This window comes from Myiozetetes cayanensis, unplaced genomic scaffold, assembly GCF_022539395.1.
Source record: "Myiozetetes cayanensis isolate MyiCay16 unplaced genomic scaffold, myiCay2020 scf5-8, whole genome shotgun sequence".
Lineage (NCBI taxonomy): Eukaryota > Metazoa > Chordata > Aves > Passeriformes > Tyrannidae > Myiozetetes > Myiozetetes cayanensis.
Genome location: NW_026087742.1, coordinates 42,746,144 through 42,761,475, shown reverse-complemented (window position 1 = coordinate 42,761,475; position 15,332 = coordinate 42,746,144). Strand labels below are relative to the sequence as shown.

Below are 15,332 nucleotides of genomic sequence, written 5' to 3'. Positions count from 1 at the left end.
AGGGAGTGAAGTGTGTGGCTCATGTGACATTGCTACGTATTTCTATCTATTGTTTTTGTTCAGTATTCTTTTGCTAAATCTATTTGATCTCTCTGTGTCTTTCTATGCAGGTTACAAAAGTACGATCTCTTGCAGCCCTTAGGATAGGAGCAAGGTAAAGATCAGCAGAAGACCTGGGGTCTGCCAAGGCCTGCTCTTGCACTTCTGTAAATCTGGACAATGTACAGCGCTTTAAATTAGGTGCTGCCTGGTCCGTGAAGAGTTTTTGGAAGGACCAGGAAGTGTTATTACAACATTTCATTAGTGTTTCGTTCTCTCTGGTCTCTAAATCCTTCCTTGTTGTCTTTTCCCAGGAGAAAATTAGCTTTTTGAAATATTTAAGCTTTTGTTCTTCCCAGGAAAACAGGAAACAATACTAATGTGTTAATCTTTAACATGTAATGGGATGTGCTAGAGTGAACAGTGATGTGACCTTTCGAAGTGCTTGAGGGATCCTGTAGCTTTGCTCACGAAGTGTTGCAGTACGGGAAGCCTGACTCTATATCCAGCCTGGGTAAAGTGTAATAATAGTAGATACTTTCCAAGTTTTATTGGTTTTCTACACAATTTCTAATAGCCTTGATGATACATGAACAGTGTCAGGTAATTTTCTAATGTAAACCTCCCCGTTTACTCTGTCTGTACACACATGTGCAGTGTAAGCACCCCTCGCTCCTTGCCCTTTTGTACGCTGTCAGGATGTGCACACTGTGTATACGTAACCGCGTCGGACCGCGCGCCCTGCACAAGAGCCTCAATAAATGGGTTTTAACATTCATCCAGAGAATCACTATTCATTTTGATGACCAGTGGTGCTACTGAATTTTTCTTTTGCTTCTCTGGGAAGTTCAATTCATTGTGTTGCACCAATCCAAAGCGGAGTTTCTAGGTAAATGACTTGTGCTATGACCACGTAAGCCAATGGGAGGTTTTATTTGCAAAGAATGGGTTGCTCTTGAAGGAAAAAATACCTGGTAATTAAGGAAGCTGGTAATTGAGTAGATGGGCATCCAGATTATTCCTAAATTCAGCTAACACCCTCTGGGAATGTAGAAAATATACCTCAGTATATTCCTCACAATGTGTCTCTTAGTCCTCCCAGTGCCTTCTTGCACAATGGCCTCCTGCACTGGGAACTGTGCAGGTAGATCTGTTGGAGGACTTCAATCTGAAACAGCAGCTGCCAAAGCCTTACAGTATGTGCCCAAAATCATTAGCTGATAACTGCCTAAGGAGGGAGCTGCCTCGGTGCTGTGCAAGCATCTGGGAAGCTGGATGTTGCTGGGAACAGCCCTCCAGCTTGGCCGATGGAGGGGAGGCTGTGTGGGTTGGGAGCCCCTGTCCCCTGTTCCTCAGGACTGTGGGTGGGTAGGGTAGGCTGTGGGTCATTACCAACCTCCTGCTGAAACCCCTGCAGAGCCAGGGGCTGTCCAGAAGGAACCTTCCTCTGCCTCTGACTGGTACACCAGGACACCACCAGTTGAAGCAAGACCCTGGCTCAGCCCTTGGAGAGCAAGGTATGGGTTTAGGATGCCAAGAGGAACATAAAATCCAGAGCTGTGGAATTTCAGGGGCTGCTTTGCACACGTAGGACAGCACTGCGGTCTCAGGACCAGCTTGCTCAGCACTTGAATGATTCTTCTAACATTGTTTCTGCAGCCTCCCTCTCCCTGTGTGACTCGTGCTGGCAGTTCTCTAGAGAAGTTCCTGGTGCTCAGGGGACCAAGGCACAGTGGCCTCCGTGAGCTTTATGTCTAGCAAGATTCTGACCTGTTTCTGCAATAGCTGCCATGTGGAGCAGCCTTCTTTAGGACTGTGTTTGCTTCAGGTACCAACAGTGAAAGGTAATAAGACCCTTTCACGCAAACACATCTTCAGTACAACCACAAAATGCTCCTGAGGATTTTATCTCTTCTTGTGCTACCCTTGCTGATGTCTGCCCACAATGCTTTTTTTGGCTTCTCTTGTTGGTGTTGAAGTTCTCTGATGCATGTCCTGGAGAGGGGGAATTGAGCAAGATAAAGTGTAATCATCTACCTTTAGCAGCCAGATTTACAAACAGAAACATGAAAATAGTGATTTTGATGTAATGAAAGCTTTGGGCTCACTCTTACTGCCGATTGTAGCATTTGTAGCACTGCTGATTTGTTCAAGCTGCTCTGGTCTAGCTATAACAGAGTGGCAGCTTCTTAGCTGGAATGTGCAAGTTCACACCTGCTGCTGGGAGCTGGCAGGAGCTGGTTTGGGAAGGGGTGACAGCTCTTCACTGGCAGCTACTGAAGGACCCAGCCTGGGGACAGCTCCTCCTTTGCTGCAGCAGCCACTTTATATGAGCCTTAATGGCTGGAAATGGTCACAGTCTTCCCTGCGGGATGGCAGTCGTGTCTGTGGTCAAACACAGGAGGTTTCGCAGTCACCTTTTGCCCGGGTGATGTTGGAATAGTGGAGTGGTATTTACCTGTAGGCAAAGATCTGTCTGAAGTGTTGTAGCTGAGCTGTATGATGGAAAATGCTGTCCTGCAGGGAAGGAAAGCGTGAATTCAGTCATGCCTGCGAATACTCGGAATCAGAGCAGTGCCTGGTCTGAAAGGCAGGAAGCAACTTGATTGCCACTTGAAAGTGGTGGTGTCCTTCCCTGTCCCTCTCTCCTCCGTGCCATTTCCACACTCAGTATCTGGCTAGCAGTTTTGTTTGTCCTTGTGGAGATTCATCATGGGTCTTTCCTCTAATTTTACAAGTGGTCTTTGCATTTGTGATGGCAGCAGGATCTGGATTAGAAAGCAGCCAGGCTGCAGCTGGCTTGGGCCTGGCAGGCATGCAGTCCCTGGCTTGCAGACACCCTGGGTCTCTGGCCTCAGCCACCTTGCTGCCCTGACTGCAGAGGGCAATGTAAATCTACAGCCATTTTGGGTTTTTTTTGCAGTTTTTGTGATGGCATGACTGAAGTTCTGTTGCTGCTTTGCTTTCCGTAGTTGATGTGCACGGACAAGTTAGTGAATGAAAGCCTGCTCACCTTCCCAACCCAGCAGCACCCTATGGCAGCACTTGCTGACCCTCAGCTGTGGGGTGGTATCCCATTAAATTAGTTTTGAATGGTAAAAGGGTGGGGTGAACTAGTTAACTCTCATTTAAAGTCTGATCCAGACTTAGAATCGGGTAGCAGCCCCGTTTCCTGGCAGCACGTGGCATTTTTATCACGCTGACATTTTCCTTTTTCTGAAATAATTCTATAGATGTATAGCACGTGCCAGCCACAAACAGCTTTGTTGTGTCCTGTGTGCACAGAGTTTCAGCATTAATTAAATCACTTTGTTGCGGAAGGAGCCAAGGGAAGCTCATTTAATCTGGCATTAAATAAACAAACAAGCAAACGTAACATCATCATGGCTCTCTGTAGTTTCTGGAGCATCTCCTTGACCATGCTGACCATGACAAGAGCAGGGCAGAGAGCCTCAGCCTGCAAACACTGTGGGCAGGTTGGTGCTGAGGGTCACCACGGTCTGCACCCCACAGAAATCACAGTGTTTAATGGTGTTCGAGCCCCAGCCGATCTGTGGTTATAGTCAGTCTGCAAACATGTGGCTCATGCCAGTCACCAGCAACTGCTGGAGCACAAGGTGCTGCTCTGCTCTGCTCTGTGAGGTGGCTGCAGCAGGAGGTTAGGTAGGAAAGCTGACTGCCTGAGGCGGGGAGTTCTGCTACTGAATTCAGTTCATTTTTTTTCCCCTAGAAAAATAAAATTTCTGTTTCTGAAAGTGGTAAAATGTAAGTTAAAATCCAGGATTGTGAATGCCTGAAAGCTTTGTACAGGTGGATGAAAACCAAATTCCTCCTCCCTCCTCCTAGCCACCCTGGCCAGACCCCAATGTAATTTTCCCCTTTTCCGGCTGCTTCCCAAGGGCTGGAATGTTGGGTCACCCAAACCACCACTGCCAGGTCTGGTTCCAGGGTGCAAACAGGGATCTGTGTAAGGTGAGCCTGGCCAGTGTAAGGAACCTGCCTGGTGAACTTTGCCAGCTCCTTATCCCCACACTCCCCTTGCTTACGCTTCACCCAGCTCATGTAAATTAATAGCAGCGTTGGATTTCCTGTCATATCTACCTGCTGCTCTTGGCAAGTTCAGCTCTGAGATAGGAAAAAAAAAAAAAAGCTTGGCTGTTGCTATGGAGACCATTAGACAGAGTGATACCAGGAACATCTTCCACACTGGTACCACAGGGTGCTCACATGTAGGTCCCGGCACCCAGCTGCTGGCTGTGGAGGGAGTGGGGTATCCCTGCTTCTCATCCTCCCCCTGTACTGCCCTGTGGGATTCCAGTGAATACTGGTCTGGTCTCCTGGGTCTCCTACAGGCTGTATTTAGGCAGGTCTTCCTCAGCCTGGAGCTTCTCTCAAGCTCTCTTTGAACAAGCTTGTGGGTTGGACGTGTCCCCAGGGATGGGCAGAGAAATGCAGGGCAGCAGCTCCTTCCTGGTGCTGGCTCTAGGACTCTGGGAGCCTACTGTGTGATTGGGAACTCAGTGAAACGGGGCGTGTGGCAAAACCAGTTGGTGGAGGAAGATTCAATCATTTTCAACACTTCTGCTGCTGCTTCTGCCATGGGAGGTGTGTCAGGAGTGGGTCCTGAGATTACTTAACGCAGGTCCTCTGTTGGAGAGCAGGATGATTTAATGCATGTGCTCATAATGTCCCCAGTTCCTTGACAGCTTTTTCACTACAGTCAAAGCAAAGGGAGTAGTTCATGCACTGTGGCACAAAATCTCTATATCTCCCTTCCATTTCTTCAGCACAGAGTGAGCTCAAAGATTCTGCGAGGCTGGAGGATGCTGCCCAGAGCAGCCAAAGTGACAGTTTGTCCTGCTTGGAAATGACCTTGCAAGGAGCATCCCTGTGTGCTTGTTCAACAGCCTCTCCTGTAGCTCCTCTAGACAAGGTCATGCAGGTTGTCAAGTTCAGGTTTCAGCTCTAGGATGACTGACGGAGCCCTTTCATCTCCAATGTCACAACACTTCAACCTGCATCAGAGGCTGCTGTGAGGCCTGCCAGGTTGACATGAATTTTGTTAAAGCTACCCACGAGAAATTTGTAACTTGGCGCCAGGCTCTCCAGGCCTGTCTTTTGTGATACAGGCAGATCCCTGTGGGACTCAGACACTTGACTGAACTGGGGAATCTCAGTGTCCTTGATCAGCCCAAGGGAGAAATTAGAGCTATGGAGGAGAAGCCTCGGGCAGTGGTATGACCACCATCCAGAGAGACCAAACCAGATTGCACAAACACCAGCAGCTCAGTGTTTTGAGTAAAAAAGGGCTGGATTTGGCATTTGTGAAGCAATCTCCAACCTATGTGAGCAAATCACCTATGAAGAAACCAGCCTGTCTAGGGACATACCAAATCACACTGGTGGCTTTGCAGCTCTTCTGAATTATCCAGATGGCCAGTTTCCTCAAAAAACACAGAATGAGTGTAACTCTGGTAGTGTTTGTGAGGTCTCCCTGGAGAGGAGAGTTACAGGTGGAAATACTGATACTTAAAGCAGTTCATCAGTCAAGATCACTTCTACTGCTCTTCCCTCTTTTAACAATGGCACTGATGAACACCCTGTGTGGAACAGAGTGGGTGGATCTTTCCAACCACTTGCATCTGGAAGCTGGGCTCCAGGCATTCTTGGCCCTCTTCCAGGAGAGAAGAGAATGATGGTCACCCAGCATCCCACAGCTCAAGAGCTGGAGCATCCTACGGTTGACAGTCAAACAGGGAAGTGGCAAATATTTGTTAGAAAGTAAGTAACTTTAGTGTACTAAATAACTAAGTAACAGAGAAAGATTATAGCCTGTTCATTAGATCTTGTACTGGACTTATGATCCAAGCTCTTAATGTGCTCCAGGCCCTGTTACCTCTTACTCTTCGCAGGGGCAATGAGCTGATGGTTGTGGTTGGGCATCCACCCAATCCCACTGTCTGCTCCTCAGCTGTCAGGAGTTACAGCTCTTCGCATTGGAACAGCACAGTGTCATTGTATCTTCTGCCTGCAGTTTGCTTCTGCATCCGAAATGGATGATGTGGGTTTTTATCTTCCTTTGCCCTAAGCAATGCCTCCAAGTGAACAATGACTTACAGGAAAAGCAAAACCCATCTTCTCCTTAACTCACCTAAGTGGAGGCTACAGAGCAAGTGGAGCAGGTTAGGGGCCTCAGAGAAATGCATGTGGTGTCTTGAGACAGCTCTGCTCAGCCTGATAAATGCAGCAGAGGTGATTTGGAGCTCCGAGCCCGTAAAGTGAGTTGTTCCTTTACTTGTGCTTTGTCAGATAGAGCCTCTGCCCTCCAAAATTGCATTTTCTTGCCAGGTGAATAATATGACTACTTTAAAAAGCATAAAGGAAAGCAGCAGGAGATGCTATTTAATTTCTTTATCTACTGCAAATAGAAGATTTCTGGATTCATCATGTGGAGACTTAACAAAAGAGACTTAACTTTAGAGAGAGACTTCAAGCACCTGGCTGAAGGAACTGACAGCACTGTGCCATGCAGATCAGCAGCCAAGGAAATCTCACCTTACCAATCCATCTCCTCCCACCGGAGACATGATCATCCACCCAGATCCCTCTGTCTCTTTGCACATACTGTCTTTGTTCAAGCTCCAAGCATTGACTTAGTGGAAAGTAGTTACAATATAAATAGCATTCCAGAAAAAAATTATGTATTTCTGTGTGGAGAGTGTGAGGACTCAGCTGATCTGAAGGCAATGCAAGCACCTGGGCCAGCCATGCCCCAGCCTGACTTCTGACAAGGTAACAGAGGTGCTCAGTGTCCAGCAGCAGATCAGAAAAATGCAATGCAAACAGGGACTGGTATGTTAGAGGCCAAGCAGTCTTCATGCCAGAGCTTGCAGAAGAGCCACGGCTTCAAGCAGCATACCAGTGATATCTCCAAATTAGAGAGACATGGATTTGATGGATGGACTATTCAGTGGATAAGGAATTGGCTGAATGGATGCAGAGTCTAGGTGGAGGCTGGTGATGAGTGGTGTCCCTCATGGCTCTGGTCTTGGAACTGGTGCTCTTCCGTATGTTCATCAGTGACACAGATGAAGGGGTTGAGTGCACCCTCAGCAAGTTTGCAGATGACGCAAAGTTGGGTGGTGCAGGTGACATACCTGAAGGATAGGATGCCATCCACAGGGAAGTTCAACAAGTCAAAGTGCAAGGTGCTGCACCTTGGTCAGAGCAATCCTAGACATAAGTACAGACTGGGAGAACTCATCAAGAGCAGCCCTGTGGAGAAGACTTGAGGTTTCTCATGGATGAAAAGCTGAACATGAGTCAACAATGTGTGTTCACAGCCCAGAAAGCCAGTTGTATCCTGGGCTGCATCAAAAGTGTGGCCAGATAGTCCAGGGTGGACATTCTGCCCCTCAGCTCTTGCAAGACCCCACCTGGAGCACTGCATCCAGCCCTGGGGTTGCCAACACAAGAAAGACATTGACCTGTAAGAGGGTCACAAAGATGATCAGCGGGCTGGAGCACCTCTCCTGTAAAGTCAGGCTGAGAGAGCTGGGGTTATTCAGCCTGGAGACGAGAAGGCTCTGGGTAGAGCTCATAGCACCTTCCAGCACCTCAAGGGGGCTTATAAAAGGGAGAGAGATGACTTTTTATAGGGGCACATAGTGACAAAACAAAGGGCAATGGTTTTAAACTAAAAGAGTATAGGTTTAGATTAGACATTAGGAAGAAATTCTTTACTCAGAGGGTGGTGAAGCGCTGAACGGGTTACCCAGAGAAGTTGTGGATTCCCATCCCATCCCCGAAAGTGTTCAAGGCCAGGCTGGATGGGGCCCTGAACAACCTTGTCTAGTGAAAGGTGTCCCTGCCCATGGCAGAGGGGTTGGAACTCGATGATCTTTAAAGTCCCTTCCAACCCAAACCTTTCTATGATTCTATGTTTGAAACTGTTCTAATTTACTCAAAGTGAGCAGTTTTGTTGTGCAGATAGGAACACAAAGCTAGCTCTAACTCACTGCTAACTGCTCTAGACATTTTTTTTTAATTAAACAAAAACAGCCCATCAGTGAGGAAAATGAATCTTTATTTTTTTTTCTCTAAAAGCAGAATCCATGTACAGGGTTTTTTGTATGGTTTAAAGGTGGTTTTAAGATGTGAATAGTCACATCACAGAAATAATACAGAACAACCAGTGAAGGAACAAAGAGCCAGTTTGACAACTGCTTTATCAAGTAGCCCAAACATTATTTTTAACTAATGGTTTTGTCAGAGTGGACTTCAGGACAGTATTAAAATCTCACCTACTCAACACAAGTACAGAGATAATGAGTGGGAAAAGAACTCCAAAACACAATTATTGCTGCTGTATCTGCATTTGTTTCCTTGCAGGATACTCTAGTATGCTGGGAAAATGGTTTTTATCTGAATGACATTCTTAATGAAACTGATATTTTAATAGAAATTAACCAACCAGCCAAACTAACATGGTAAATTAGACTTCATCTGAGACCAAAAGATAATGGACTGTTCTAGAAAAAGCAGAGAGGTTTTGTTTCATAAGGCTAAGAGTAGACCGTTATACTTTGAAACACTGAGAATAGATGTGCTTAAACAGCTCAGGAAATTGGGTTTGTAGTTGTTCCCGACAACCGCAAAGGGCAATCCTGGCCGAGTGACCTGTCAGCACCAGGGAGATCTCACCTCTGTTTGGGAGGAGGTGGCTCTCCAGCTGTGCTCCTCAAGGCCCCAGCCCTCTTGCACTTACACACACGCCAGTTTTACTCAGTTCTTCTCTAACGTCAGTAGATTTGGCCCATGTAAGTACTTCTGTTGAAGTCAGCTGTCTGTGTTCAGGAGACTGGGCCCTCCAAGGGCTATTTAGTGTGAGAGGGAATGAGAACTATTGCAATCATTTAGGTTAAAGGGTAGATAGAATAATAAACACTTCAAGTGCAAGTTATGGCAACCCCTTAAGACCTGCAAATGGAAGCTGATAAATTATTTAAAGCACACTCTTAACTATGAACCACACACTGTATTCGGTAGTGCCTTTATAAACACTTACTTATAGTCCATGTGTATCAGTAAATTACCTTATACTGCACATGAAGTAAAACCCAGCATACAGTAGGATGTTTCACACCAAAGGAACATTTCCCATGGGATTAGGTGCCTAGATCATCAGTTTCTGATGAAACCTTAAGATGTATGAAATGTATTCTAGAACAACTGAAGATGAAGTCTGAACATCTCTCATGTTACTGAGCAAAAGGTTATCTGGAACAACCATTTCATACAGATGATTAAACAATGTGCCCATACATATTTAATTTGAAGAAAATTCTTAAACTATGCCTCTCTAAAATTTATGAAGTATATAAAACACATGATTTTACATTTATAAAACCTCAGCCCTTTTATAAAAAACAGAACAAGGCCATAGGGTTTTAATTTTAAATCTACTGGTTTTTCTTTTCAGCAGTTTTAGTTCCTACGATAAAAAAACCGCAACAAACAGCACTCCACCATGGCCTTATAATGCCAGGAATAAATTATCAAGTCACACTGTAAATAAAAATAAATAATTTCCAAGTTATTTTTATAAAAAAAAAAAGGTCTCTTTAATTGCACAGTATTTTAAATTTTCAGTAGCAATGAAAAGTCATTTGGGTATTTTTCTAAATGCTCCAGAGAGTAGGAAAGCATTGTGTCTCATTTTTCAAGCTTTACACATTGAAAATACCTCGGTCAAACTCATCAACTGATAAAACTGATAAATATTTTGGTAGTGTCTTACTGTGGCAAGATGCTGTGGTATCTCTCACCCAAGGCATTTAGTCCTCTGGTGCTCCCCTTGCTGGGCAAACACCCCCAGCTTCCCGTTCCAAGTGAGGTACTCTGGTTTACAGCAACAGCTTTGATATTTTTGGAAAGGTGTTCTCCATGAGCCACAACTTTCCCAGTAGAAGTTCATCAACAGCTCAACAACAGTCCAACATCCTCGAAGGCTGCTAAAGTCTCCTTTGAGGGCTTCACCAGACTGGCACGCCTTCTTTTTGGGGTGTCACATGAACGCATCAGGCTTTTGGCTCTCCCCAGAGCTATTCTGCACTGGAGGACCAAGCTACAACTCAAACATACCAAATAAAATGGGACACCTGAAAAGATTTGATCTTCAGACCATTAGCAGTATCTTAAACCCACTTGCCAAATATATGTGTGTATATATACAAATAGATATATATATGTGAGTCCACACACATATTTTAAAAAATAAAAGACAACAAAGTGATTAATACTTCCATAGCCTAGGCATGTTTAGCTCAAAGTTAATTATCTACAGGACATATTTAAAAACTCTAAATATTGGCAACAAGTTGTTGTATAGAAAACAGTTGTAGGCAGATGTGTAATGTATGTGTATTCAAAATACCGTGTATCTATATACTATTACTGATGTAGCTACAACAGCTTGGGATTTTATCTAAAAATACAGAGTTTCTGCTAAGTATCAAAACAACTCTCAAGTACTGAAGACAAGGGAACGTGTTGCCCTCTTCTTAGCAGAGGGACTGCCCTAACTTGAAGGTACTTAATCCTTCACTGCACCTCCACAACTCAGCTGGCACAAAGACAGTATCACTGAACTACCTTTACTATTTTAAGTATCATGGGACATTACAGGTCAGTTATTTGCATCAGTGCAATGATACAGACAAAGGTAGAACCTGACCAGTATAATTGTGTCCATGTTTGTTACTGGTGTCCTTTTTGAAAGAGGACTGATCTCCTCATCGTGGAGGAATTCACACGCAACTCCTTGATCTGTTATCTCAGCTAAACAAAAGGAAGTATATTTTGTCACAGTAAATTTGCTTTATCCAACATAAGAGAGTCTAAGGGGAACTAGCACAACATTAAACCCACCAAATCACTCCTACTCTTACATTTTTAACGCGTTTTCACTGCTTGAGCACAAAGTACAGAATCTGTTACAAGAATTCTCTAGCAATCAACACACTTTTGGGGATTCAATACTGCATTGAGCGTACGCAGAGGCAGTTGGTACTGACAACTCAGGTCCGGGCACAGCACACACGGTCCCACGCGCCTCCTTGCCCCATTATCACAACGTGGCGAAGCCTGCTGGTCCAGTGCTCTGGGCCAGACTGCCACATGTACATGGTAGGAAGCATTCTGATGCTCCCATGATAGGGAAAAAGACAAAACACTTCCATTATATGCACATGTTTTTGTTCATGCTTAAAGGAATTGAACTTTTGGCAGAAGTAAATCCCTACATAAAAAACAAAGGTAGAAACCCATTTCAAACACAAATATAATAATTTCATTATTAAAACAGCTGTATCTACACTACGGTGTAGTACTTCAGTGTAATTCCATTTAAAAAAATCTTAGTGTACAACTAAGATGAGACCCATTTCCCAGTCCAAACCTCAGCATCAGGGCTGCATCGATCTCTACTTTAAAACATGCTCTACAGATGGTGACCAACCAAATCCAGGGAAAAACTGTTGCCACAGGTGAAGAGGTCTTCTCCCTAACCAGACAACACAGGACAGATGGTGGAGAGCCCCTCCGGTATTGCCGCAGGGACGGGCAATGGCAGAACCTGCAGAACACCAGCAGTGGGAGCTGCAGGAGCACTACGTCCTGAATTGGTTTGCTGAACATGGTTCAGATTATTGGATATTTCTATAGCACAATGCTCTTTAGAAGCATTTACTGTATACCCAAACTCTACTTGCTGCAACACATGGTGTCGCACAAGTAGCGAAAACGTCTTCGTATTCAAAGGTGCTTGGACATCATTTTCAGGCAGCATTTTACCTTTATTTTAGTGGGTTCCCACTACAAAGATTTTAGAAGGAAGATGCCAATAGTTTTTTATATGTGGAATTGAGACAGACACCTAAACGAATATCTACTGTTACTTGCCTAAGTCTATCCTATGTCTGAAATCTCTAATTTTTAAATAAGGGATAAAATGTTGCCCAAAAGACTAGTTATAATTATACATTTGTGTTTCTACTAAATCTAAAAATCAAAATAGTTCTCAGTTAAAAAGATACAATTTGTATCAACAGTAAAAGGTACTTTCTGGTTCTTCAGGGCCTTACTTAAAATTCCAGCAAGTGTATCAAAACTATCAGCTGTAATAGTGTAAACTAGTGACTTTTTTTTAATACTGAACATTGTTATAGTGGATGAAAACCTAAACTGTCAGCAACTGATCATGTCATGTAAGTACATCTGACATCAATTGCAATATCTACTTATTTTATTTATATATATATATGTAAGGTTATGATGAGGTGCTAGTAAAACCCATGATTTAAAACCAGAAAATCCCTTACTAATGCTAAAACAGACTTGGTTTATCCGTTTCTAAAACTACACTATTTGTGGCAAGAATCAGGCCTACATGATGCAAAAGGCGAAAAACTAATTTCAGGAACAGATATGGTATCTTCTCTCCCCACAACCCTCCCCAAGTGAAACAGAAAGGAAAAAGAAAAGTTTAAGTTATTATTTTGAGCTACAATATCATTACCATAGTGCAGTTAATAAATGTTGCATATCCTGAACACACAAAACCTTTTCAGGCCAGCCTTGATAAATAGCAACAAAAATCAAACAGTATCTTAAATACAAAACTTGCATTGAGATAATTAAATTCATTTAAAAACAGGTAAATATTTTATGAAAAACCATATTTTATCCAGTACAGTTATGCAGCAATACAAAGAAAAAAACATCTAAAACAACTAAACATGACCCTATGATTTCAGGTCCCCTTTTACTGACCAGAAATACACAGAGCTGGGTAACAACACAGGGGAACTGATACAGGGTGGCCTGATTCGGGGCGGTTCTGAGCATTTGCAGCTTCTCTTACCTTCAAGGGGGGAAGCAAATTCTCATTAACTTTGAAAATCAGGCAATAAGGCTTTTACCATACCCATAAATTAGTAAAAAAAAAAAATATTTTTTTCTCCTCTGTTTGCATCTGATCTTACTAATCTACTGCATCAACAAAATATGTAACTATTTAAACAAAACAAAGAAAATAATGAAAAGTGCCATACTATAAATTACCAATATATTGTTACCCATTTCACTGTTAACTGGTAACTTAATTATTTGTTAAAAAAAAAAAATGAAGTCAGTGCTGTAGTAAATCTTTGTTTTCTATAAAGAGATGATTACAGCACAAAAAAAAGCTCACAAACCCAAACAAACATACATCAGACATACTTATGGTGTTGTAAAAAGTTCACAAACTTCGCTTGAAAATTGCTTGCCAGAACTAGGAAAAATCCTCTTTCTGTAGGTTGTTTTAATACCTCACAGCCCAAGGACAAGCATCCAGCAAGTTAAAAAACTAAACCAAAAATCCCAACAACACGTAACAAGGATAGAAAGTGCTGCATATAAACCCCTGATGCACCAAAGATTATAACCAGAGACCACAGATTATTTTTATATATATATATATATATATATTAATTTAAACTGGAACATCCTCCAGCTGTGAAAATAGCCATTTAAAAATTTTCAAACTAGAACACAAAACATTATCTGGTACTTCCAATGCATGGGGCTATACACACAGACTCCATGATACAGTATTTCACATAAACGGATTACTATATAACCTCCTTGCTGAGAAGGAGATCACAAATGCTATTGTAGCAAACCTCCCTCAGCCTTAGAGCTGAGCTGAAAACTACTAGACACCACAAAGATGCATCATCTCTCAATAACCTAGCTGAGACTTTTCCACTAAGATGGCTGCAGCGAGCTGCTGAGCGTCTGTCACGTGAGGGTTCTTCTTCATGACGATCCTGACCAGATCAGGGGGGAAGATGTTGCAGAGGTTAATGTAAACCTTCTCGCGGGTGTCTTGGTGCCTCGCAGGGTCTTGAGGGATTCCACAGTAAGGTACACGCCAAGTCTGGTCCTGCTGTTCAGGGAGGCTTTGGAAGGCAAACTGCTCATAACACGGCTGCGTGGGGTTACTCGGCAAGGAGTAGGTTTGGCGGTAGCCGTATGCATCCATCCCGTAACTCTGCCTATCCCAGCCCCCGAGCCCATCTTGGCCAGAATAAGGCTTTCTGTGTCTTAGAGGAGAATTATCATACAAGCGTGAGTCTGAAATGCTGTCTATTCTCGTGGACACAAGGGCTCTCCCCAGGTGCATGCTCTTTGAATGTGGTGAACTCGGAGATGTGGAGTAGTCGTTCGGACAACTGGACCGAGCACCGACTGTCGGATGCTGCAGATGCACAGCCATGTATGGAATTGGAGATTTGTGGTGATGCTTTGGTTCTTCGTGACTATAGCTTTGTACTCGCATGAGAGGCTCGTGGTAGCTCTGTAGGAAGGGCTGAGTGTTAAGGCGGCCGTGTGGGTGCATATGTTGGCACTTCAAGTTCTCCTCCAGCTGTGGGTCAGGCGAACTCATGTAAGAGCGATCGCTGTAACCCACGTAGGAGTCACTACTGCCACAGCTAACGCTCCCTTCACTGCTGCAGTCGGAAGCTACAGAGCTAATCCTATAATCTGTGTCCAAGGAGAAGCGCCTTTCGGGACTACGTGGACCAGATATACTTAGATTTGAATATGCACTCAGCATAGAATAATACCCTACATCCACCGGAGACTCACATTTTGGATACTGGTCATAAGGCATTGGCGTTCCATGATTTTTGGTTGCCATCATCACTGTAGGATACTGGCCCTGTGATCTTTGATCCTGAGGTGGGAAGTGAACTCCGGATGGAAGGCCGTTAGTTAAAGGTGCAGTACTTTGGGGTTTTCCAGCAGAGGAACTTGGTATACTAACTAAAGAAGGTACAGACCTGGTTTCCAATTTGTTTTTGGTGGGAAGCTTTTCCTCTAAGTCTTGATAGACTTGAGTCCTTATACTAGGATCCGATTGCCTCTTTGGAGCAGCACGCTTCAGCTCAGAAGTGCTATCATTTTTAGTGCTACAGGGAACACTATTGCTTTTTACCAGTCCTCCTTCACTTGTACTTTTGGCAGCTGTGCTTCTAGACATGGCACGAAGTTCATCAGCTACAGATCGCTGAGGCTGATTTCCTCTTTCTGGATGATAGTATTTGCATTTGTGTCCATAGGTACATTTCTTCCCTATTAGTATAAACATAATCAGATTAAAAAAAAACCCTTCAAATAAAATCTGTTTGAATTGAATATAACAGAAATAATAATAAATATCAACATCATATAAACATCAAATAATA

General features: G+C 43.6%; 2 protein-coding genes across 4 annotated transcripts in view; one reads left to right on the top strand and one right to left on the bottom strand.

Annotated features, from left to right (window-relative positions):
• The window catches only part of RDX (radixin), a 44,953-nt gene extending 44,136 nt beyond the window's left edge, over positions 1–817 (top strand). For both annotated transcript variants that reach the window (XM_050331841.1, XM_050331842.1), the window contains exon 15: positions 111–817. In XM_050331841.1, the coding sequence (XP_050187798.1) occupies positions 111–147 (37 nt within the window). In that variant the 3' untranslated portion in view covers positions 148–817. The remainder of the gene's footprint in view (positions 1–110) is intronic.
• A 7,300-nt stretch (positions 818–8,117) lies between these two features.
• ZC3H12C (zinc finger CCCH-type containing 12C) overlaps positions 8,118–15,332 on the bottom strand; it is a 44,531-nt gene continuing 37,316 nt past the window's right edge. For both annotated transcript variants that reach the window (XM_050333363.1, XM_050333362.1), the window contains exon 6: positions 8,118–15,219. In XM_050333363.1, coding sequence (XP_050189320.1) covers positions 13,823–15,219 — 1,397 coding nt within the window. In that variant the 3' untranslated portion in view covers positions 8,118–13,822. The remainder of the gene's footprint in view (positions 15,220–15,332) is intronic.